The sequence below is a fragment of the Oncorhynchus keta genome, chromosome 2 (genome assembly GCF_023373465.1).
Source record: "Oncorhynchus keta strain PuntledgeMale-10-30-2019 chromosome 2, Oket_V2, whole genome shotgun sequence".
Taxonomy (NCBI): domain Eukaryota; kingdom Metazoa; phylum Chordata; class Actinopteri; order Salmoniformes; family Salmonidae; genus Oncorhynchus; species Oncorhynchus keta.
The window spans coordinates 77,326,635-77,353,253 of NC_068422.1; the positions used below are offsets into that span (position 1 = coordinate 77,326,635).

At 42.2% G+C, this 26,619-nt stretch overlaps 1 protein-coding gene and 1 long non-coding RNA gene across 5 annotated transcripts; one reads left to right on the plus strand and one right to left on the minus strand.

The window, feature by feature from the left end:
• Window positions 1–10,075: 10,075 nt before the first annotated feature.
• Window positions 10,076–22,243, minus strand: LOC118360578 (uncharacterized). Of its 4 annotated transcripts, none has more exons than XR_008084414.1 (7): window positions 22,163–22,243; window positions 21,830–21,888; window positions 18,273–18,395; window positions 14,870–14,927; window positions 14,581–14,660; window positions 13,223–13,341; window positions 10,076–12,615 (listed from the first exon to the last, which is right to left on the minus strand). It is a non-coding gene; the product is annotated as an uncharacterized LOC118360578 (long non-coding RNA). The 4 variants fall into 4 exon arrangements; XR_008084403.1 differs by having other exon boundaries at window positions 13,223–13,541; XR_004820891.2 differs by having other exon boundaries at window positions 13,223–14,660.
• Window positions 22,244–22,366: 123 nt separating this feature from the next.
• LOC118360593 (cytochrome P450 1A1-like) lies at window positions 22,367–26,417 on the plus strand. Its single transcript, XM_035739827.2, has 7 exons — window positions 22,367–22,501; window positions 23,011–23,881; window positions 23,973–24,099; window positions 24,215–24,304; window positions 24,500–24,623; window positions 24,826–24,912; window positions 25,059–26,417. The coding sequence occupies exons 2-7, from the start codon at window positions 23,042–23,044 to the stop codon at window positions 25,357–25,359; spliced, it is 1,569 nt and encodes a 522-aa protein (XP_035595720.1). The 5' UTR covers window positions 22,367–22,501; window positions 23,011–23,041; the 3' UTR covers window positions 25,360–26,417.
• The last annotated feature ends 202 nt before the right edge of the window (window positions 26,418–26,619 follow it).

Below are 26,619 nucleotides of genomic sequence, written 5' to 3' on the forward strand. Positions count from 1 at the left end.
GTAGTCATTGAATGCATTTTGTGCCAAAGCAATGAAAAATTATCCACAGTTTAGCCCACATAGACTGCTGTTGTGCTCACTGTGTGAAGAGTTTTGAAAAAGTGACGTAAGTATTGAGAAATGGGTCCTAGCGATTGTAAAAAAAACTGTAAGGCAAGAAATTCCACAAATTAACTTTTAACAAGGCACACCTGTTAATTGAAATACATTCCAGGTGACTACCTCATGAGGCTGGTTGAGAGAATACCAAGAGTGTGCAAAGCTGTCATCAAGGCAAAGGGTGGCTACTTTAAAGAATCTCCAGACTGTGTCACCCAGAGACTCTGTCACACACTGCAGACTGTGTCACCCAGAGACTCTGTCACACACTGCAGACTGTGTCACCCAGAGACTCTGTCACACACTGCAGACTGTGTCACCCAGAGACTCTGTCACACCCTGCAGACTGTGTCACCCAGAGACTCTGTCACACCCTGCAGACTGTGTCACCCAGAGACTCTGTCACACCCTGCAGACTGTGTCACCCAGAGACTCTGTCACACACTGCAGACTGTGTCACCCAGAGACTCTGTCACACCCTGCAGACTGTGTCACCCAGAGACTCTGTCACACACTGCAGACTGTGTCACCCAGAGACTCTGTCACACCCTGCAGACTGTGTCACCCAGAGACTCTGTCACACACTGCAGACTGTGTCACCCAGAGACTCTGTCACACCCTGCAGACTGTGTCACCCAGAGACTCTGTCACACACTGCAGACTGTGTCACCCAGAGACTCTGTCACACACTGCAGACTGTGTCACCCAGAGACTCTGTCACACACTGCAGACTGTGTCACCCAGAGACTCTGTCACACACTGCAGACTGTGTCACCCAGAGACTCTGTCACACCCTGCAGACTGTGTCACCCAGAGACTCTGTCACACCCTGCAGACTGTGTCACCCAGAGACTTTGTCACACACTGCAGACTGTGTCACACCAGAAGCCTGTTGTGCCCCTGCCTGGTATGCCACCATTCCAGCCAGGGAGGCTTGTATTAGCTAATGACATGCTCACAAGTTGCAAGGGCTTGCTATGCCGATCTGACCAACAATACAATTAGGGCCTGTTAACCAACAGGTTTATAGGAGAGCAGTGGGGTTATTAATGACTCCCACCAAACAAATGTCTGGCTTTGACAGGACAGGAGTAGGCCAGATAGAGAGAGAGCGGGACCGCCCAGGGTCTACAGCGTCTCAACCATATCCCCCTGTTTAGGTACTGCCTTTGATTGTATGCAGTCATACTGTCACAGGGCCTCCAACAACAGTGTGTATATTCGGTCCTATATTGAAGCTCGTTGGTAAATCTGTTTTCCTTTCTGTGTGTTTGGATTGGGACGTCTATCAGCAGGTGCATGGAGACCGGAGGTACAGAGCTCTGTGAGGTGGGGATCGGGCCCAGGGAGGATAGCAAAGCATATAAAAATTATTAAGAGACAGTTGAAAGGCATTTTGATTTATTATCCATCATGGAAATGTTGGCAGGAGAACAGCCTCTGGTGGCATTTCATCTAGTCTCTCTTTGATATAACTAAACCCCCTGGGGACATTGGGACATTTCCTCACCATTTTGATCTGCGAACTTCACTTCCCTACTGACAAAAAAAAGTCAATAAACACGCTCATCAAACTGAAGAGCTGCCAAATGTTTAATGGTTTTGCAACAGAGAAACGTTCTGTTTCAAGATGTCGGTGTGATCTGTGGCATTTGGATTTTTCATAGAGGGGTTGACATAACGATTGATAGAGGTCAGTGGAGGCTGCTGAGGGGAGAAGGGCTCATAATAATAGCTGGAACGGCGTGAATGGAATGGCAGCAAACACATGGAAACCATGTGTTTGCTGTTGTTGATACCTTTCCACCCATTCTGCTCCAGCCATTACCACGTGCGCATCCTCCTCAATTAAGGTACTACCAACCTCCTGTGAAAGGGGAGGGGAAGGAGGGAAGGAGGAGTAGGGAGACTAAGAAGATACAGTACACTAATAAAGAAGAAACTCAACCACTCCACCCTGAATAATAATAGTGAGAACACAAACCTGCCCAAAGGCCCAGTGACAAAGACACTAGAGGATGTAATTAAAGTCTGCGAGTGCTGCTGCGACATTCCCAAGTATTTTCACTGAGTCTTCCTCTCTCAGTACACATAGCTAGGTTACATAACTTTGTGCGGTGGATCACACGCACACCTGGGACTCAGGTGAATGGGGGTGTCACAAGCACCTGCAAACACAGCCAGAAAATCTGTTAAGATGCCATGAAACAACCAGCCATAATGTAGGTCCAGTCAAACATCAAGGTGCCATCCACTATGCCAATTATAAATGGGCGAGCATGGGCAATAAATATCAACTTTCTAAAATATATACAGTATATTATTCAGAGCTGCTCGTTAAGCAGAGATGCTGAAATGTTATAGACTATGGCAATAGACCGATGGCAATAGACCGATGGTGTCATGCCCTGACCATGCCCTGTTGGTTGGGTAGTGATAGTTATAGGGTGGGTCATCTAGGTGATTAATGGTTATGGTTCCCAATCAGAGACAGCTGTTTATCGTTGTCTCTGATTGGGGATCATACTTAGGCAGCCTTTTCCTCATTGTGCTTTGTGGGATCTTGTCTACAGTGTGCACACCAGTAGCGTCACCAGTAGCAGAAAATATGTTTGGTTCTTCTCAGATTGCCCTGGCAATTCTCACATAACTTATTTGGGAAGAAGGATGTTTGAAATGCTTTTTACATATGTATCACAAACCATTTTTAGAAAATCATAATGAAAGTTGCCATTTCAGGCCCTTTTTAGACCTATACATGCCTCCTGTAAGACCCTATGATCTGTGAACTGTACATGATACAGACAATATCTTGAGCTTAGAGGGCCTAAAATTGCCAATTTCATTATGATTTTCAAAAAATATGTTTGTGATACAAATGCAGAAAGCATGTTTAACATCCGTTCTCCCAATAAATTGACTATGCCAAAACAATCTGAGATACCAAAAATATTTTTGGAATCGCCCATTACTCTTACACCTGATATTGTAATATCCAAAGTAGAGACAAATAACAAGAAGGGGGTGTACTGAAGGCTGAAATACTGTTCACCTCTTGTATCCCTCCTTCTAACCTGGAAATCCACAAGTCCTGTATCACATCGGAATCGCTTGATTATTATCATCATAATCACTATAATTCAACTCACTTCCATCTCTTTTATGGACTACCGTATACCACAGCTTAGCATTAGTCACAGCTAAGCATTATTTTGTGGACTGTTCAATGGCAGTGTTAGTCATTGTCCTGGCTATTACTCATGCTAGAGGAATCATCATGTAATGTAGCATACCTGTCCATTTACTCACTGCTCTCTTTCTCTCTCTCTTTCTCCCTCCATGTATACACTAAACAAGCTGGTCCACATGAAGTTAACAAGGGGAGAGATGGGGATTGTCAGCTCCCCACCCATGCATGTGTTTCATCTTATCTTTTCTCCTCCTGTCTCCTCTCCTTTCACCACTCTCCTCTCATCTCCCTCCGCCACTCTCCTCTCCCTCCGCCACTCTCCTCTCCCTCAGCCACTCTCCTCTCCCTCAGCTCCTCTCCCTCAGCCACTCTCCTCTCCCTCAGCCACTCTCCTCACCCTCAGCCACTCTCCTCTCCCTCCGCCACTCTCCTCTCCCTCCGCCACTCTCCTCTCCTCTCCTCTCCCTCCGCCACTCTCCTCTCCCTCCGCCACTCTCCTCTCCCTCAGCCACTCTCCTCTCCCTCAGCCACTCTCCTCTCCCTCCGCCACTCTCCTCTCCCTCAGCCACTCTCCTCACCCTCAGCCACTCTCCTCTCCCTCCGCCACTCTCCTCTCCCTCCGCCACTCTCCTCTCCCTCAGCCACTCTCCTCTCCCTCCGCCACTCTCCTCTCCCTCCGCCACTCTCCTCTCCCTCAGCCACTCTCCTCTCCCTCCGCCACTCTCCTCTCCTTCCATCCCTCTCCTCTCCCCCACCACTCTTCACACCCTCCACCCCTCTCCTACATCACACTCCTACCTCCTTCCACCACTCTCACTCTTCCATCCCTCTCCTCTCCCCTTACTATTCTCCACCCCTCTCCTTCCACCACTCTCCTCTCTCCTTCCACCACTCTCCTCTCTCCTTCCACCCCTCTCCTTCCACCGCTCTTCCATCCCTTCACCACCCTCCTCTCCTTCCACCCCTCTCCTTCCACCGCTCTCCTCTCTCCTTCCACCACTCTCCTCTCTCCTTCCACCACTCTCCTCTCTCCTTCCACCACTCTCCTCTCTCCTTCCACCACTCTCCTCTCTCCTTCCACCACTCTCCTCCCTCCTTCCACCACTCTCCTCTCTCCTTCCACCCCTCTCCTTCCACCGCTCTTCCATCCCTTCACCACCCTCCTATCCTTCCACCCCTCTCCTTCCACCGCTCTTCCATCCCTTCACCACCCTCCTCTCCTTCCACCCCTCTCCTTCATCACTCTTCCATCCCTCTCCTCTCCTCCTACTACTCTCCTCTCATCACTCTTTTCTTTCCCTCCACCCTCCTCTCCCTCCACCACTCTACTTCTTCCCAGTTCAACACAATCTCAAATTGATTTGTGCAAATGTATACAAAATGTTGTCGTGCCTTTGGCATCATTAAAGGTGAAGACTTATTCTCTCAAATGAATTCTCTGTTGTTATTATTATCATTACGTGATTAAACTAATCATGTAAATGTAATTAACTAGGAAGTTGGCAACACGGAAAATCTTCAGATTACAAAGTTAGAATTTTCAGAATATAACTCTACAGATATTTTAATATCTGATCAATTAGTCTTGTATTAATGAATTATTCTTTACCTCACGTCAGTCTCATCTAAACGTCGTAAATTATTGGTTATCTGCACGAACCCAGCCTTTACTATAAATCATCCATATACCAATTGGCCTGATCATTTATTTACTAACTAACTAAATAATCACAGAAATGCATAAACAAACAGTAGATATTGGTTACTAACAATGATAGGGAATATTCCCTAGTGGGCTACACCAATATGGCGGCTTGGTGGGCAAAGGGAAAGGGGTGTGGACTGAGAAAGAGTGGGAAAGACTAAATGGATTCATTACACAGTCTATAATTATATACATTGAAATGCTAATCCTTCGCACATGAATGTTCGCTCATTCGAGAATAATTGAAGTACATATTTACGGTGTATGTCATTGTTGTCTTCTCTATTGGAATCCGGTCCGTCTGCTGGAGAGTTCATCCGAGTGTCTCTCTCTTTTTGTTTCCCTGAAGATCAAAGTGTTTCATGGTTAGAAAGAATACTTCAGAGTACCATTCAGAAAAGTTCTAACAGAATAGATGTTTAGGCGGTTGTCGGTATTCGCATCACAGGTTTACATAATTTCCAGCTGCAGACAAGTAATTAGTATCCAAGACTTGCTCTTAATCTGTGGGGATCAATAGTCTCAGAGTTGAATCATTTCAAGCCGTGTAGCCACAATGGCCAAAACCAGAGAGCTGTGTAAGGACATCAGGGATAAAATTGTAGACCTGCACAAGGCTGGGATTGGCTACAGGACAATAGGCAATTAGCTTAGTGAGAAGGCAACAACTGTTGGTGCAATTATTAGAAAATGGAAGAAGTTTAAGATGACGGTCAATCACGCTCGGTCTGGGGCTCCATGCAAGATCTCACCTCGTGGGGCATCAATGATCATGAGGAAGGTGAGGGATCAGCCCAGAACTACACTGCAGGACCTGGTCAATGACCAGAAGAGAGCTGGGACCACAGTCTCAAAGAAAACCATTAGTAACACACTACGCCATCATGGATTAAAATTCTGTAGCGCACGCAAGGTCCCCCTGCTCAAGCCAGCGCATGTCCAGGCCCGTCTGAAGTTTGCCAATGACCATCTGGATGATCCAGAGGAGGAATGGGAGAAGGTCATGTGGTCTGATGAGACAAAAATAGAGCTTTTTGGTCTAAACTACACTCGCCGTGTTTGGAGGAAGAGGAAGGATGAGTACAACCCCAAGAACACCATCCCAACCGTGAAGCATTGTGGTGGAAACACCATTCTTTTGGGATGCTTTTCTGCAAAGGGGACAGGACGACTGCACCGTATTGAGGGGAGGATGGATGGGGCCATGTATCGCGAGAACTTGGCCAACAACCTCCTTCCCTCAGTAAGAGCATTGAAGATGGGTCGTGGCTGGGTCTTCCAGCATGACAACGACCCGAAACACACAGCCAGGGCAACTAAGGAGTGGCTCCATAAGAAGCATCTCAAGGTCCTGGAGTGCCTAGCCAGTCTCCAGACCTGAACCCAACAGAAAATCTTTGGAGGGAGCTGAAAGTCCGTATTGCCCAGCGACAGCCCCGAAACCTGTAGGATCTGGAGAAGGTCTGTATTGAGGAGTGGGCCAAAATCCCTGCTGCAGTGTGTGCAAACCTGGTCAAGAACTACAGGAAATGTATGGTCTCTGTAATTGCAAACAAAGGTTTCTGTACCAAATATTAAGTTCTGCTTTTCTGATGTATCAAATACTTATGTCATGCAATCAAATGCAAATGAATTACTTAAAAATCATACAATGTGATTTTCTGGATTTTTGTTTTAGATTCCGTCTCTCACAGTTGAAGTGTACCTATGATAAAAATTACAGACCTCTACATGCTTTGTAAGTAGGGAAACCTGCAATTATCGGCAGTGTATCAAATACTTGTTCTCCCCACTGTATATACACACACACACTCACTTTGTACTGATGTTATAGCAAACTCTAGACTTTTGTATGAATTATTTTTAATAACATATTTGTAGATAGTTGTCATGTTTTTATTTTAATTTAACCTTTATTTAACTAGGCAAGTCAGTTAAGAACAAATTCTAATTTGCAATGACGGCCTACCCCGGCAAAACCTGGACGATGCTGGCCCAATTGTGCGGCACCCTATGGGACTCCCAAACACAGCTGAGTGGGATTCAGCCTGTATTCATTATCTTTAAATGGTTAAATGTTTGCATGTTTCAGTAATGATTAACATGACTAAATAGTCTCTGCTTGATTTAGCTTTTGGTATATTTTTAATTATATAAATATTCTGTATTTCCCCTGAAGAAAGCAATAATTAATCAACACACTACTATAAATAAATGGACAGGGCTGTTCAATGTCAGCAGCAATTTCCAGTGAGAAATGGTCAGTCTGAAGCCATTCGGCTATGGGTTTCACAGCCCTATACAGTGGCTTGCGAAAGTACTCACCTCCCTTGGCATTTTTCCTATTTTGTTGCATAACAACCTGGAATTAAAATATATTTTTTGAGGGGGGTTGTATAATTTGATTTACACAAAATACCTACCACTTTGAAGATATGTTTTATTGTGAAACAAACAAGAAATACGACAAAAACAGAACTTGATTGTGCATAACTATTCACCCCTCCCCCCACCCCCCCCAAAAAAGTCAATACTTTGTAGAGCCACCTTTTTCAGCAATTACAGCTGCAAGTCTCTCGGGGTATGTCTCTATAAGCTTGGCACATCTGGCCACTGGGATTTTTGCCCATTCTTCAAGGCAAAACTGTTCCAGCTCCTTCAAGTTGGATAGGTTATGCTGGTGTAGAGCAATCTTTAAGTCATACCACATATTCTCAATTGGACTGAGGTCTGGGCTTTGACTAGGCCATTCCAAGACATTTAAATGTTTCCCCTTAAATCATTACTGTTGCTTTAGCAGTATGCTTAGGGTCATTGTCCTGCTGGAAGGTGAACCTCTGTCCCAATCTCCAATCTTTAGAAGACTGAAGCATGTTTCCCCTCAAGAATTTCCCTGTATTTAGTGCCACCCATCATTCCTTCAATTCTGACTAGTTTCCCATTCCCTGCCGATGAAAAACATTCCCACAGCATGATGCTGCCACCACCATGCTTCTCTGAGGAGATGGTGTTCTAGGGGTGATGAGAAGTGTTGGGTTTCGGCCAGAACTATAATTTTCCTTGATGGCCAAAGGCTCAATTTTAGTCTCATCTGACCAGAGGACTTTCTTCCATATGTTTGGGCAGTCTCCCACATGCCTTTGGTGAACACCAAACATGTTTGTTTTTTAAGGGACTGTAATAATGATACAAGTTATATCACCTTAAAAATTATTTATTTACAGCCTATGAGATGTTAGGAATAGTGGCATAGATGTAATGCCCGGGGTGTAGTGGAGGAAGAAGTCAGGCGCAGGAAACAGAGAATTCAGGGTAGCGATACTTTTAATTCACCACACAGGTGAAACCGATGCCAACCCAAACAAATGCCCCAAAACACGGGGAACTAAACAGTCCAGAAAATACACACATACACGGACAACCGAGACCTACAGTCGTGCACAGATGTACACAGAGAATAATCCCGCACACCCAGTAGGCGGGCCGGCTGGATAATAAAGCCCCACCAATAAACCTAATTAAACACAGGTGTAAATAATAAACAGACAAGGGGGGAAAAAAGGATCAGTGGCAGCTAGTAGGCCGGTGACAATGTCCGCCGAGCGCCACCCAAACAGGAAGGGGAGCCACCTTCGTTAGGAGTCGTGACAATAGGAGAGTCTGAAATTAATTAAATATCCTGACCCTAAGCTACAGTGGGGCAAAAAAGTATTTAGTCAGCCACCAATTGTGCAAGTTCTCCCACTTAAAAAGATGAGAGAGGACAGTAATTTTCATCATAGGTACACTTCAACTATGACAGACAAAATGAGAAAAAAAAATCCAAAAAATCACATTGTAGGATTTTTAATTAATTTATTTGCAAATGGTGGAAAATAAGTATTTGGTCAATAACAAAAGTTTATCTCAATACTTTGTTATATACCCTTTGTTGGCAATGACAGAGGTCAAACGTTTTCTGTAAGTCTTCACAAGGATTTGACACACTGTTGCTGGTATTTTGTCCCATTCCTCCATGCAGATCTCCTCTAGAGCAGTGATGTTTTGGGGGCTGTTGCTGGGCAACACAGACTTTCAACTCCCTCCAAAGATTTTCTATGGAGTTGAGATCTGGAGACTGGCTAGGCCACTCCAGGACCTTGACATGCTTCTTACAAAGCCACTCCTTTGTTGCCCGGGCGGTGTGTTTGGGATCATTGTCATGCTGAAAGACCCAGCCACGTTTCATCTTCAATGCCCTTGCTGATGGTAGGCTTTGTTACTTTGGTCCCAGCTCTCTGCAGGTCATTCACTAGGTCCCCTCGTGTGGTTCTGGGATTTTTGCTCACCGTTCTTGTGATCATTTTGACCCCACGGGGTGAAATCGTGCGTGGAGCCCCAGATCGAGGAAGAATATCAGTGGTCTTGTATGTCTTCCATTTCCTAATAATTGCTCCCACAGTTGATTTCTTCAAACCAAGCTGCTTATCTATTGCAGATTCAGTCTTCCCAGCCTGGTGCAGGTCTACAATTTTGTTTCTGGTGTCCTTTGACAGCTCTTTGGTCTTGGCCATAGTGGAGTTTGGAGTGTGACTGTTTGAGGTTGTGGACAGGTGTATTTTATACTGATAACAAGTTCAAACAGGTGCTATTAATACAGGTAACGAGTGGAGGACAGAGGAGCCTCTTAAAGAAGAAGTTACAGGTCTGTGAGAGCCAGAACTCTTGCTTGTTTGTAGGTGACCAAATACTTATTTTCCACCATAATTTGCAAATAAATTCATTTAAAAAAATCCTACAATGTGATTTTCTGGATTTTTTTTCTCATTTTTCATAGTCGAAGTGTACCTATGATAAAAATGACAGGCCTTTCTCATCTTTTTAAGTGGGAGAACTTTCACAATTGGTGGCTGACTAAATACTTTTTTGCCCCACTGTATGTTCAATGTCAGCAGCAATTTCCAGTGAGAAATGGTCAGTCTGAAGCCATTCGGCTATGGGTTTCACAGCCCTATAATAATGGTACAAGTTATCACTTTAAAAAGGGTATATTTACATCCTCTGGTGTATAACATGTTGGGCAAAGTGGTATGAGAGAGTCTGACAAAACGCATATCTCAGTTAAGTAAAAATACTTTAAAGTGCTACTTAAGTTGTTTTTTTTGGGGTATCTGTACTTTCCTATTTATATTTTTGACTTTACTACATTCCTAAAGAAAATGATGTACTTTTTACTCCATATATTTTCTCTGACACTCCTTACATTTTGAATGCTTAGCAAGACAGGAGATAAAAAAATTGTGCCGTCTGGTTAGCTTAATTGTAATGAACACGATGGGAGACAGAGGTGGTTTCAAGCACAGGGTGCAGTAGGTGTTCATTTGTAATGGACCACAGGAGGAGACAGGTAGCTGGGTCCAGGGGCAGGCAGGAGGTCCAAAAAGGCAACAGTACAGGCAGGGAAAAGGCTAGTAACATCGTCCGGGTGATCAGGAAATACATAACAGGTAATCCGATGGGCTGAAGTACAAGCAGGGAATAGGCAAAAGGCATTGTTAGTTTTTGCCTGCCTCACTATCATACACGGGAGGATTAAATTATGGGAAAAACAGATCTCTGAATAGAAGTGTGTCACAAAACAAACAATACCTGTAAGGGTTTCCCTGTGGTGAAGTAGAGGAGGACCAAAACGCAGTGTGGTTATATTGATTCATGTTTAATAAAAACAGATAAACATGAACACTACAAAACAATAAATGTGGAAAACCAAAAACAGCCCTATCTGGTGCGAAACACAGAGACAGGAACAATCACCCACAAACACACAGTGAAACCCAGGCTACCTAAGTATGATTCTCAATCAGAGCCAACTAATGACACCTGCCTCTGATTGAGAACCATACTAGGCCGAAACATAGAAATACCCAAATCATAGAAAAACAAACATAGACTGCCCACCCAACTCACGCCCTGACCATACTAAATAATGACAAAACAAAGGAAATAAAGGTCAGAACATGACAATACCTCACAATGATGGGGTGCAAAGAACTGAACTAAATAGTGTGTGATAATGACATACAGGTGTGTGAACAGGTGATCAGAATTCAGGTGATTGGGATCTGGAGAGTGAGCTGTGTTCAGGGGATCTACGTGTTTGAGTGTGAATTGGAAGCAGACGTTACATTAATATAAGGAATTTGAAATCATTTATACTTTTACTCAAGTATATTTTAGCAATTGCATTTACTTTTGATACTTAGGTATATTTAAAACCAAATACTTTTAGACTTTTACTCAAGTAGTATTTTACTGGGTGACTTTCACTTTTACTTGAGTCATTTTCTATTAAGGTATCTTTACTTTTACTCAAGTATGACAAATGGGTACTTTTTCCACCACTGTCCTAACTTGACTTCAGTCTTCACCAATGAGAACCAAGAGGTGCCTAGCTTTTTTCTTCATGACTGGAAAAGGTCTCGATTCTAAGCCTTGAAAATCCTACATCCATCTCATTAGATCAGAACAGGATGGACCAACAGTGATTCATATTATTGATTTGCATCCTAAAAGGACAACACACTTACATTATTTGTCTCCCCATATGATGTGGATCATTGTCAGGTTATTAGATGTATATGCTTCAGTAACAACAGAACACCATGGTTGTAACAACACTTTAAACAGCTCCTTTGTAAATGTGTAGAATGTGTTTGTTTTGGGTCCACACTGGTAAATTAGACAGTCACAGAGGATTTTCTCCTGAATAACTGGTCAGGACATAGCATTTTCCTTTCCGCTTCAGGCAATTTTGATGTAAGGTTTGATCACACCTGTAGTGACTACTTCTCTGTCACACCCATTGCTGCTTATTCATTGTTCACAAGATATATCAATGTAATTACACCCAACACAATGTTGAAAAACAGAATGCTTCCCACATAACATAACTAGATGAGAGCTGGATGTGATCCCAATGCTGCCACCAACACAGCGGAAGAGAGTGAAATCTGCAACAGGCTCTAACCAGCACTCATACGTGGCAAAGTTAGCAACAGCCGTTGCCATGAAAGTAGGCCTCTGGGCAGAGGCAGTAGGCCTACAATGCTGGCATATGGTGTGTTACAATAGCCTAAGTATATAACATGATTGACACGACCGTAATAATCATCATGAAACGTCCTTGGAAGTGCCATATGTGTAAGGCAACATAATTCATTATTTTACATTAACCTGTTTAACTGCATTAATATGGTTAATTGATCATAGTCCAGACTCATTATAGTTGCAAATACCATGCAGTTGCACCAGGGGAATTTAAACCAAACAGGTCTTCTGTTTCCCCACATGTATCAATTAATTAATTTCCCATCATGTAAATGTATCCCCATTCCCCAAACAAATACCTTCATCAATACCACAAAAAACAGCCAAATCAGCTTTTTACTCCAATCTGGCAAACCTCATAAAATCTGATGAAAGCGAAAACAAGCAGAGAACACTGAGAACAGAGGGGTATGTCTGTGCATGCCACTCTGATATTTCCTGCCCGTATCTCCTGTACCATCTTGTCCTGCATGCAGGATTTAAGCAGGATTTAACACTACTACGTGCCTATGTACCATGCATGCACCTCCTGTGGCTGGAGAGAGGGGGGTAAAGGGAGAGAGGGTGGGAAGAGAGAGAAGAAAGCAAAAACAAATGTCACAATATCCCCAGGCAAGCTGAGGCTGAACAGTAGCACATGGGCATTTTTTTTTTGCAAGTGTTATAATTACAGCTGCTTTTAATTGGTAGGTGGCGGTTGGGAGCTGGCTGAGAATCAAATGGGAATAAACTGTTCACACCTGACAGACAAAGTAATAGGGCTGTTGGCAGATTGATTTGTAGCCCAGTTTGATGGGACACTGGAAGGCACCATCTGAGAACTGAGAGTCCAGGGTCTTTCTACTCCATCACAATAGATACCTAATCACATATCTATACTACAGTGTAGTTAAAGGGGGTATACTCTGCCCTGTAACCATTATAAAGGAGTACGCTCTGCCCTGTAACCATTATAAAGGGGTACGCTCTGCCCTGTAACCATTATAAAGGGGTATGCTCTGCCCTGTAACCATTATAAAGGGGTACGCTCTGCCCTGTAACCATTATAAAGGGGTACGCTCCGCCCTGAACCTACCATGTTCCTCCACACGGCCCATCCCTCAGTCAGTCATTAACTAACTAAACATAACAACGATACTTACTTTTACTTTACATAATCAAACTACTGATTTGCTGCCATTCTTCAGCGGGTTAATACACGGCCAGGACAGAGAGCACTGGTTTGATTGAGTGTATTCATCTCCTCTCAGGAGCAGGAGGCCTGCAGGGGGTAAAGTGAGGGGATGGTGCCAAGCAGTTAGTTAGACAGACAAACATAACGTTGCCTCCCCGTATATGTTACTGTATAAGCTACTGGAGGAGGAGGTGGAGGTTGTTTTTCTGTTTGGGATGCTTGCCTTGTAGCCCCTGAGTCAGAGAGCTGAGCTGAGGTGGGGTGGGTGGATGGGGAACACCAGGGCCCTGCGGGGATGGTTGTTTATTCAGGACAGGTAACACCCATGGGCATACACAAGCACACCAAAACAGGGAGAGTCTATATGTTTATCACTTTCTGACTGTCACTCCCTCCCTCTCACACGCATACACATACCTACATCAAGTACCATACATAAACACACACAGGAACACACACACACAAACACTCAGTAAAGGCTGGGTATTGCTCCATTGCCATGTGTACCATTGTCCTTGTGGCATGGAGCCCTCAGAGGTCGTGACCTGCGGTGCTGTGTCTCCTTGGTGGTTCCTTGTCACAATGTCCTGCTGTGTGGGGCGGTAGAGGCTCACAGGCCACCGGATTATAGCTTCTCCTTCATACAGCACAGGCAGGACAGCGACTACACTGCAGTCAACATCACTCTCTCTCACACACTCTCTCTGTCTTTATCTCTCTCTCTGTCTCTCTGTCTCTCTCCCAATCTTTTTTTCTCCCACACAATTAATTTTTAAAAAACGAATTCTGAGCATACACAGAAAGAAATAGTGTCAACCCAACATGCACGTGATCAGTTGAGATCAGGAATATTGTCAAAGAACACCCTTCCCAAGTAAACCACATGATTGTCCAGACCTGTGTAGTTTTGTAGTAATCACACACAGCATTAGCACCTATCAGGTCATCAAGCTTCTATTTTCCCTCTGCGTGTAATGAATCCAATGTGTCTGAGTCTTGGCATGTACAAATGATTAACTGGTGGTGAACACAACTGATTAAAAGATAAAGCCTTGGCACACAATGACTTTCAGCACTACATATGGTGGGTAGTGCCTGAGAGACCAGGCCTCCTCACGTAAAGAAGATATTGACCTTTTCAGTTCATTTCCCTCTTTCATCCTCACACACACATCTCCCACATTGCACCTCCTACAAAGGCTAAATGTGGAAAATAAAATGTGATGTCATGATGTGTGGGTGTCACAATTACATGGGTTACAATGGTACATTTAAGTTCAATGAATTCTAAAGCTGAAGCTAGAAACATATTGCGTGCTGTTATACCTTGTTTGTTCACAAAAAGTTAAACGGAGTAAGTCGGGCGAAGGACCACAAACCCCAGCGGTTATGAGAAAACTTTGGATCTGAAACATATGAAACCGAGAGGTGTGAGTGAGGGGCAAAATGAGTGTTGAATTTAAACCGGAAAGCAGTAAAAAACTATCACAAAATGCTTGTGTGAGGTGAGAAAATAATCAGCAAAACAATAAACTCATATTGCTGATGATAACAGTCAGGACTATTGTCAGGACTCCTCATATATCTAACATTACTGCAATCTATAGCTGCTCACCTTGGGGCCACATCCTCAGAGCTGGTGTTCGAGGAACCGTAGAGGAAAGCTGCAGCACCTACCACAGTATAACGGATGTCAGGGGTTCTGACACAATACACAATACTATTAAACCACATGCAATGACTCAGAAGACTGACTGTGTGATGATGGCCTTGATGATGGACTTACTTTGCTACCGCTGACTCTTGCTATAGGACATGTTCCATAGCACACATCATTACTGATTGATCCCTTTGACAAGTAGAGCTAGACCTAGTCTCTCGTGACTTATTTGGTTGTGGGTGCAGAGATGAATCTACAACAACATTGCGAGTCAAACCCCCAAACAGTCATAGTAGTGATAACACACATGTGTGAGTGTGTAGGCTGCTCGCACACATCCACCCACTCAGTAGCCAGTGGTGTCAGACATCCTGTCTCAGTAGGGTGAAAGGTATTGTTATGCTTGAACCGGGTTCAGTCCATTACTCAACAGGGCACTGGGGATAAGTCTTCTTAGAAAAAGTCAAAGAAAAACACTGCATGGTGCAGATAGATGCCTGGCCACAACACCACACTCTCTCTTCCACACACTGTCCCACGGACTAACAGAATGCACACAAGATGAAACAACTCAGAAGAGATTGTTTTGACCATCCTGTCTCTGTAGTATCACTCTTTTGGCAAAGCAAGAATGTTGAAATTATTCTAGGTAATTTAGTACATTTTCTGTGAGAGTAAATCTGCACATGGCACAGACCATGACAGATATTAACACTTAAAGTGTAGGCCTAATACTACAAATATTAGGCATATTGAGCATTTGTGCTTCTAACATTAGTTAATCTATTTGCTTATAAATATCCCTTTTTATTTGCTATTTATACAATAAACACAATTGAAGAATGTAGGGAGATCTTTCTGTAGGCCTATTTCAATATCTTACGATATTGAATATTTAATGTCCGTTTCTTTTATGGCCAAACACTGATTGAAATATGCATTATAATGCACTGGTTTCTATAGAGGAAATCCACATTTGAGTCTGGCCAATCTCTGCAAACTGTTCTATTTACACAACAGTAGCGTGCTTCCCAAAAAACGGTCGGTGACTGTTTTGATAAAAGGGGTGACCCGCGAGATTGGCTGATGCCTCCCCTGCTCTCTCTGTACGCAACCTCGCGACCCTTGGCACAGCCAGAGAAAACACAGTCTGCACGCAGTGCTGGGTCTGTGGCACAATGATTAACCCGTAAATGTGCTGTCAATCCGCTTCGTAGCCTGCAAAGCCCGCTGAGAGTTGGAGGGGGGCAGACGAGGTTAATTTGTTTCATGTCTCGTGTTGCGTGTCAAGCATATATATATTATTTCACTGTGTTGTTGTATGTCTGTCTTTGTACACGCGTTTAATATTTTCCTTTCTTTATGATATGTTATCTTTATTTTTTTCCCTCCCACAGTTTGAGTCAGCGTAAAAAAGCTGACCGAGAGATTTCCGCACGCAACTATTGTTTTTCCCGGTGAGTACTTTGAACTTTGGCTTGCATAAGGACAGAGATAGACCAGGACTGTTAGCTCAGTTACTAATGTGGTATTCACTCCAATCCGTGAGGGGAAGGCGATACAATATGGGGACCGGCCCCCTCCTCTCCCTGTTCCGAACCCCAGTATGCCTGTTTGTGCACTTCGAGCCGGCCGCGGGCGCGAGCGAGGCAGAATGTTGCTCAATTGCAGTTCGTGTATAGTGTAAGTGATTGCGTGTTGACTTACTCAAGCCAGAGGGGGTTTGGATGAGGTCACAGTCATACATTCATGAGTAGTGTCATGGCCTACATTCGTAGAAAAAAAGGTTCCAAATGGGTTCTTTGTAGATGGATAGGGTTCTACCAAGAACCTTTTACATCTGAATGAACCCTTTTTGGAAGACAAGGGTTCAAACCTCGAACATTTTTCATCATAAGAGACGATTTTGGAAGAAAGGGTTCTTTGATGATTCTTTGGAAGGCAAGAAGTGTTCTACATATGTATCTTCTGAATCTGTATCAGCTATTTTATTGTATTTTTCATTATTTTAAATTGTGCCTGAGCAATAATGTTTGGAGTAATGTAAACCAGTTTTTAATCTTCAACATCAGGAGTTTGAGTAATCAGCTAAGTTTTAAAAGATAGCTGTGAGAATCGTTTTAACTGTATATGGGAAGGTTTATGCATGTACTGTATCTGGTATTCACTTAATCATTTTACATATACAGTACTGACATAGTTGATATCTTTGCCATGATTTTTGTTTTTCAAATGAGTATTTTCTGTGAATTTATTGAGCAGAAAGTAGGAGAATAGAAGGGAGTATATATAGTATGGTACACAGAAAGTTGGCCAGTTTTACCTAGTGTTGATTTTTCAGTGTAAAATGTCTAGTGTTGATTACATTCAACACGCAGTAGTGTCAAATAACCCTGTGTTGGTATTAATAAACAGAGTTGAGTGTGATTGTCATTTTTATCTGTGTGGAGTAAAACATTCAAACACACCCATCATTATCATATTTCCCAGCATGCTCTATTGCAAGTTGATTTTCAGAATTGTTTGTTTCAATGTATTTTGGCATGCATATTGATTGGTTGATTAATCTTATGCTACACAAAGTTAAATAACATAAATTTTATAAACTAATCCAATCTGTTAGTATTTGTACTTCCTGCACCTGTTACTGAGATGGTTGTCCTTGTTTATCCAGAGTGACAAGTGCCGTGCTATACCAACTCAGCCACACAGCTGATTTCCCACTGATCGATGCATCGCTCCCCGCACTTAAAAATAACTACACTTTCTTCCTTCTTAAAGTTTGGGCCGTCTTCAAGTCAAAAGAAAAGACGGAGGCAAACCCTCTCAGATGATCATCCCTAAAACATCTGCATAGTAGGAGGTGTCATTAGCCTTTTCAGGGTAACAAGTACTGCCCTAAGGGTTTACGTTACTCCATAGAATTGGTAATAACAAAAGTGGTAATACAGTAATAACATGGTAATAAAACACAGTAATAACATAGTATAAACAGTAATAACATGTTAATAAATAAGTGTTGTGTGCTTTGGCATTGCGTGTATGAACAATGGTGATATTGTCTCTCTCTCCCCTCCTGTCTCTGTTCATGCATGTTTTATTTTGCTGAGCGTTCAAAGAAGACACTTCCAAACCTCTGGTAGCACAGACTGTTCTGTCTAGTGTTTACAGACTAGAATAAAAGACTGAGAGATGAGTGCACCAATCTGACCTGTCACCTGAGTGGTTAATTGCTCTAACTACCAGTCTGTGTACAGGGGTTAGTTGACCTCCTCCATAACATTCACAAACAACAACACGCCCTCACACACATGCAAACCCACTCACGAAAAATTCCCTCACACTCACACACACATACCTGGTTTGAAGGTGTGTGACAGGTGTTTGGTTGTTGCGTGCCAAAGAACTGAAGACTTCAGCTGCCTTTACAGTCATTACTCAGAAAGGGAGATTCTTCAAGGGAATTTCAATTTGCTGTGGGCTAAACAGTGTTTTAGTTATGATGTGAGCTCTGTAAATGGACATCCTGGATGTATGTGTGTGACCCTAACATGAATAAATAACAGACTACTCTAACATTTCTTATTGATATTTGTCACGTTATTGTCCTCAATGGCTTCCCTATGTACATAGACTTGGAATCACTGGCCACTTTAATAATAGAACACTAGTCACTTTAATAATGTTTACATACTGCTTTACTCATATATGTACAGGATATACTGTATTATATTCTACTGGATTTTAGTCAATGCCACTCCGACATTGCTTGATGTAATATTTTATATATTTCTTAATTACATTATTTTACTTTTATGTGTGTATTGTTGTGAATTGTTAGATACTACTGCACTGATGGAGCAAGGAACACAAGCATTTCGCTACAACCGCAATAACGTAAATATGTGTATGTGACCAATACAATTTGAATTGAATTCTATGTATTTGCAACGGTGATTGTTAGATAACCGAACCTGCGTTGCAATAAGAAGTCATGCAAATTGTTGGAGGTCATTGAGCAAGTCACTAATGATGAGCAGAGAGTGGCGTGTAAGCCATATGAACAGGGAAGCCTATTTCAAACGGGTGTGAACCTGATGATGGACTTGTATGGAATAATGTCCGTCCCATGGCCTCTCACGCTATCGTCTCACTCTCTCCCCACAAAGCTGTACGTAAATGCTTAGTGTGATTATATACTTAATGTGTATGCTTAATAAATCAGACTTTGACTGTGTCATGCTGTAGCAGTGAACTGTCTAATTTGGAGAACTTTGTTTTTAAACAGCTCTTTGAAATGGCATAAAATGTTTTCCAAGTTCATACGCGAAGGTTATGCAGGTCAATTGGTATTTGGTGGATTTAAGCAGTTGACTTCAGCCATACCTGCGTGAAGCCTGAGTGGTAGATCGCATGACTCCAAAGGCCAAGATCCTCGCATTTACAGAAGCTGTAGCGCGCGAATATGTGCACCTCCGTGACCAAGAAAAAGTATCACGTCCTTCGATCTTTGTTCTGCAGCGTTTAAGACACTTGTCTTTCCAGGGGCTGCTGCCTTCAATTGACTGACCAAGCAGATTTAGGATTGTCCGGAAGAGCAAGCCCACCCCTCCATACCGGAGCTCCGCTTTCTCACGCGAACTGCAGGAGCAGGGACGCTGCGCTGGGGTGCACGGGCGGTGAGTGGGCGAAAACCCAGCGACTGGCATTATCCATCATTTTGAGTTCGGCAATTATACGGTGTGTAGGCCTATCTCGGATTTTTTTTTAAAGAAGCGATTTAGAGCGTCTCTCAATGTTCATATGCCTCACAATGGAAAATTTAGTCTATTGTTTTTCAGAATTTAAATTACACGTTGGCGTCTTATCTTGGCTTTGGAGTTACACTACACTTTCCTCAAAAGCCTGCACATTTTGGGTTGCCTACTAGTTGTAATCCAGGATTCCAGGAATGATCATCCAAATGTTTAACTAATTAGAAAACGAATGATGAGGCTCTCTAATAGCCACACATTCATACACTGAAATCTGCACTTAAATGTCTTGAGACGTCTTCAAGTTGAATTATGCTAATTATTTAAATTTAACAATAAAGTTAACCCATTGTGAATGAAACAGTCCTACAGTTAACCCCAAACCGACTGTATAACTGTCATGGCTGTTGAAAGGAGCGGACCAAGGTGCAGCGTGGTGAGCGTACATGTTCTTTAATTAAGAAAAGAAGCCGAACACTACACTACACTACACTACACTACACTACACTACACTACACTACACTACACTACACTACACTACTACTGGGGGAGGCGAGGGCTTGGCCAAAACGCTCCCACGCAACTTGGCCAATCTTTAACTTGACTGCTAACAGGTACACGCACGCGATGGCATTTGACAGTTTTTATCACGACTTGTTTCAAAACAGACCCCGCTCAGAATGGTGTGTTGTAGATGCTGAGGTCTAGAAGACTCTATTCTTGGTCTTGGGGCGGCAGCGTAGCGAGTTCAAACCCCCAAGCTGACAAGGTACAAATCTGTCGTTCTGCCCTAGGCAGTTAACCCACTGTTCCCAGGCCGTCATTGAAAATAAGAATTTGTTCTTAACTGACTTGCCTAGTTAAATAAAGGTAAAATCAAATTCTAGATGATAGGCTATCAATGGGTTCCCAGTGGGGTGATGAAAGTAGCGTAATACATGGTTCTAATACATGTTCTTAACTGACTTGCCTGGTAAAATAAAAAATGTAAAAATTTAAAAAAAAAATTAATACATATAACTTACATTTGAGTAAGTTCCAATTGGGATATTGATTAACACAACAGGGATCCGAAGTCAAACACTTCAAACACAAGCAGACAAGACAATATAGTCTCTTATCTCAATCGAATGTTTTATCCTCCATGACACACTTGATAGGTTGGCTACATTTGTTTCCTATAAGTTAATAAGACGCACACGTCTTCCCATTGTCCTTATATGCACCACCGTTAGTTATACTGTTGACAGGTTGAGTGAGATTTATCAAACTGTCAAAGATGAATCTCTTGATTAAAAGTACTTCGGGGCTGTAAGTTCTCCCGCTTGGGATAGGCTACACCTTTGCACGCTATCGAAATCTGTTGCAATGAGTAGGCCTAAAGGAAAGATTGCCAAAGGGTTTATGACTTAATAACCAATGCGTAACAGTTTCCTGTTAATTAATTTATGGAACAAGTATTCAAAGAAGAAATGTTGATGTTTGCTAATAATGTTTGCTAATAATAAAATATAAAAATGAATACCACTGGAAACAGACTAGACACTGATGGTAAATTTACTTTTGAAAATATTGTGGGCCCAAAGTGATTAACCTTGTGTCCTTAAATTAGTTGTGGATGAGTTCATGTTCAATAGATCATTGAGAATAAATATTTGGATCAGGCCCTAAAATACTGTCATCCTTATACAATGTGCTTTATATAACTGTTTTCATGAATATGTTCCATATAATTTTAAGATAAATAGTTCATAACATGATAAGGAGTGGGTGAATTGCCTTTTTTCAATATGGCTTATTAGCCTACTGCCTACCATAGCCTGCAATATTAAGCCCAACACCATAACATTAATGGTAATACATTAATAATAAAATACATATAAATATTTAGGCCTAAACAAATAAATAAAACAAAAAATACAAATATAATTACCACATCTATAACATTATAAGTAAAATGTGTAGTATGATGAATAGGTATGATAGTGATTATAGGTCTACATCTACATGGCTGTGCTTATGATTATGATGATATATTATGATTAAAAGTTAGTCTGATTGTATTATTGTATTGTTATTACACAATAACACATTTAACATGCTCTACTTCAATTGCAAAAATAATCGGTGATCATTCCACAAATCAATGTATTCCTCTTACCCAACTGGCTTCTTCTGTATAGTCTGTTTTATAACTCCCTCCAACAGGCTAATGAACACCTGAAAAGAGACTCATCCAATCATTCTGATATGAACCTAAAATCATATCTAAAAATGTAAAAAAATTCCAAATGTAAAAAAAGAACGTCGAATAGCCTACTGAGAATGACTTGTTTGAGAATTAAATATGCAGTCTATTATATTTCTCTACGGTTAGACATTCTAAAATATTTTTATAACAAACTATATGAAATTGTATGTATATATTTTTTCAATAGGGCCCATCAATGATATATCAGTGAAAGCATGCACTCTTAGAAAAAAAATATCTTACTCCTTAGACGTTTCTTTTTATTATAAAGGCAAGCTTACATACACTATATACACTATATACACTACTCATTGATGTTTCCGCTTGATATTTTATTACACCTCTCCTTCAGAGGCAGCCGCTGCTGCTGGCAAGCCAAGAGAGAGCGAGAGAGGGTACGTCACTCAGACATCAGCCAATGGAGCTGAGAAGCGCTCTATAAAAGAAGTTCCCATTCTTACTTTTAAGTACAGAGAAACGGAGTTATCTTATAGCAAGAGAAAAAGCTTTGTATAAATATAACATCACCTGCAAACTTCTTCGATCTCCCTGCAAGTCGGCTCATTTTGCTCATAACGGAAGGTAATAAAAATGACTAATTCTGCATGTAATATATTTACATTTAATAAGGAACAAGGAAACATATGTTGGAATAGCAGGTGTCTTTTTGTTGTGAATGAAGTGTCGAAATAACATTTATTAATTCGTTTGCACATAATATTAGTACAGTTTTTTTTCCATTTTTTTTTCAATATAGCAAGCTCCAACACGCATTATATACTGTTATCTTGTACCGTTTATTCTTGAGTCTTCTTTTTCGTATAATCTATTCGAAAAAAATGTACGTACGTGTAGGCAATATAACAGTTAAGATCTTCATTTTTTTACACTATACAGCCTTTTATGTAGCCTATGTTTAATGGTACGAGACTGGTAGAGTAAGGAGGTTTGCAAAAGCGTGAAAGGTGTGAGTGCACCATGCGTAAAATTCATGCAATTTTCGAACAATGTTTTCGAGCAATGTTTATTACTCAGCTGGAGTATTTTTCTCGCTCACTATTAATCACTAAAACGTCTACCTCTCTTTACAGATTGTGCACAAGCCACAAATAAAACATACAAATGGTTCTCATGATACTACCCATTATCGGCTCAGTCTCTGTGTCTGAGGGGCTGGTGGCCATGGTAACACTATGCCTGGTGTACATGATCATGAAGTCCATGCACACAAAGATCCCAGAGGGACTGAAACGGCTCCCCGGACCAAAGCCCCTGCCCATCATCGGGAATGTGCTGGAGGTGCACAATAACCCTCACCTCAGCCTGACTGCCATGAGCGAGCGCTACGGATCAGTCTTCCAGATCCAAATAGGGATGCGGCCTGTGGTTGTTCTTAGTGGCAATGAGACAGTCCGCCAGGCTCTTATCAAGCAAGGGGAAGACTTCGCCGGGAGGCCCGATCTATACAGCTTCAAATTCATCAACGACGGCAAGAGCTTGGCCTTTAGCACCGACAAGGCTGGGGTGTGGCGCGCCCGCCGCAAGCTAGCTATGAGCGCCCTCCGCTCTTTCGCCACCCTGGAGGGATCGACCCCAGAGTACTCCTGTGCCCTGGAGGAGCACGTCTGCAAGGAGGGAGAGTACCTGGTAAAACAGCTGACTTCCGTCATGGATGTCAGTGGCAGCTTTGACCCCTTCCGCCATATTGTTGTATCGGTGGCCAACGTCATCTGTGGAATGTGCTTCGGCCGGCGCTACAGCCATGATGACCAGGAGCTGTTGGGCTTGGTGAACATGAGTGATGAGTTTGGGCAGGTGGTGGGCAGCGGCAACCCTGCAGACTTCATTCCCATCCTTCGTTACCTACCAAACCGCACCATGAAGAAGTTTATGGATATCAATGACCGTTTCAACACCTTTGTGCAGAAGATTGTCAGTGAGCACTATGACAGCTATGACAAGGTAAATAATACATTGCATCATGTTTCAAAAAATGTTTGATCTATTGCTGTTTGTTGTCTGTGAAACTTATTGTCCATTGTTCTGTTTTCAGGACAACATCCGTGACATCACTGACTCCCTCATTGACCACTGTGAGGACAGGAAACTAGATGAGAACGCCAACGTCCAGGTGTCCGATGAGAAGATTGTGGGCATTGTCAATGATCTGTTTGGGGCAGGTGAGTTGAGTTAAAATAACGCAACAGTTATGCTGAGTCACTCCATATCATTGACTTTTTTTTACATTTGTAAGATGTTTTAATTATGCAATGCGGCTTCTGTCTCCCTCTCAAGGTTTTGACACCATCAGCACAGCTTTGTCATGGGCTGTTGTGTACCTTGTGGCTTACCCAGAGATCCAGGAAAGACTGCATCAGGAACTGAGTAAGTTGAAACTTGCTAGTTTTAACAGATAGTTCTGTTCCCTAAATGAAATGAGTCATTCACAGAGAGATCCTATAAATCAGTTCTATATGTAATTATATGGAGTCATGATTCAAAATATTGTGGCTTACTGACCTGTCACTACGCATCCCATTCTTTTTTGATAACCAATGTTCTCTATTGTCCTCCCAACAGAGGAAAAGGTGGGAATGATTCGCACTCCCCGTCTCTCAGACAAAATCAACTTACCTCTGCTGGAAGCCTTCATCCTGGAGATCTTCCGGCACTCTTCCTTCCTGCCGTTCACCATCCCACACTGGTGAGTTGCACTTGCACCTGCTCAAAACACAAATGTACAATATCAGCCAAACTGACATTTACAATATCAGCCAAACAGACATTTACAATATCAGCCAAACACACATTTGCAATGTTAGCCAAACAGACATTTACAATATCAGTTACACATTATAGACACATATGGCATGGTCTGACTCTGGTATTGTCAATATTTTTTTCAGCACAGTCAAGGATACATCGCTCAATGGCTACTTCATTCCCAAGGACACCTGTGTCTTCATCAACCAGTGGCAGGTCAACCATGACCCGTGAGTAAGATTTTCAAACTAAAACTTCTCAACTTCATTACTATGCAACTACTGTGCAACAACAGTGTTGTTACTGCAGTAATTACAGTGTTACTACACAGGTATAACAATAACCTAATGTAAAATGTTACCTTTGTGCTCTTCAGGGAGCTGTGGAAGGAGCCTTCTTTATTCAACCCTGACCGTTTCCTGAGTGCTGATGGCACAGAACTCAACAAGCTGGAGGGGGAGAAGGTGCTCGTATTTGGCATGGGCAAGCGCCGCTGCATCGGTGAGGCCATCGGACGCAACGAGGTCTACCTCTTCTTGGCTATCCTGCTCCAAAGGCTGTGCTTCCAGGAGAAACCTGGGCACCCGCTGGACATGACCCCAGAGTACGGCCTCACCATGAAGCACAAGCGCTGTCAGCTGAAGGCTAGCCTGCGGCCATGGGGGCAGGAGGAGTGAGGGCCATGGTCACATTTATGATTCTCAACATCACTATAACTGATTTATAGTTAGCCCTACATACTTGATGGCATGAGCTGAGATCAGATATAAAAGCCAGAGGGTACATTTTCTCTCTAGGAAAGACTGGGCTTGACACCTCTCTTGATTCATAGGAGAATTAACAGTGAGGGAAAACTGAGTCAAATTGTAGACAATTTGAAATCGATAAAATTATAATCTGAAACACGGTTTGTAGATGGATTCCAAACAAGTGTTGAATTGGATAAAGGACCTTCACAAACTCATAGAGGTGATTGGTTTCTATGACCAGCATACTACAGGCCCTACTAGAGTTTGTCAGGTGTTTCTTCAGGAGATATCAGGAGAGACTATAGCTGTTTAGCTGCCTTTTTGTCTACATCATTGTGTTTTACTTCTCCTCTTGCTTTGATCACAGCTCATATACTGTATCAGATCGCTTTAAAGAGGATGAATCTATAAAACATACACATAAACCCATGGTGGGGTGTTAAACAGCATTGTTTTTAGTTCCATGTTTGGGTAGAATTTTTTGCTACATATTTTTTTGTGGCAAAAATGTTACAACCTACATGATAAAGTGCCTGTTCTCGTACTTTTGAGTTATTGTTCAGGTGGTCATAGATCACAGGCAGTTGAATGGATGTATCCTCCCATTTCTAAGCTAGATATTTTTTATTCCACTGAATAAATCAGTAAAACGTGGACACAACACACTGAAGCTATGTTTGTATGCCACCAACATGTGATTGATTGTTTGTGTACATATTTAAGCCTAGATGTATTTTGGAAAGTCCTTTTTTGAAATGTGCCTAAAATGTGTATATATTGTGGTGACTTATTATGGTGGCTTTGTATGACTTTATCAGGATACTAAAATACGTATGTATTATTGACTGTGTTATAAATGTCAACATTTTATAATGTAACGAAGGACTCTTGTAAACTAAAGCCCAAACTGTACACACTTTGCATTGTGTTGTTGATAGCTATCTAGGTGGCTACTGAAATAAAAGCTGAAAATGAAAGAAAATCAATTAACTTGTGCTCTTTTTTCTTGAGTGTGTTGGCCTATCTCATTGGCAACCCATGCAACAATTCACAAGCTAATATACACAGGCCAACCATTAGGAGAGGACGTCGGTATTTGGCTGACCAAAGAGTAAATCTGTGACACTACTAGATAAGATAGGGTTGGATATCATCACTTACCTGTGTACAAGACTTGGACTTCTACTA

Excerpts from the sequence above, each read along its gene's own strand:
- LOC118360593 (XM_035739827.2), top strand. The coding sequence starts at position 23,042 with ATGGTTCTCATGATACTACCCATTATCGGCTCAGTCTCTGTGTCTGAG. Across the intron at positions 23,882-23,972 it reads ACTATGACAGCTATGACAAG|GACAACATCCGTGACATCAC; the intron begins GTAAATAATACA and ends TTCTGTTTTCAG. Across the intron at positions 24,305-24,499 it reads AAGACTGCATCAGGAACTGA|AGGAAAAGGTGGGAATGATT; the intron begins GTAAGTTGAAAC and ends TCCTCCCAACAG.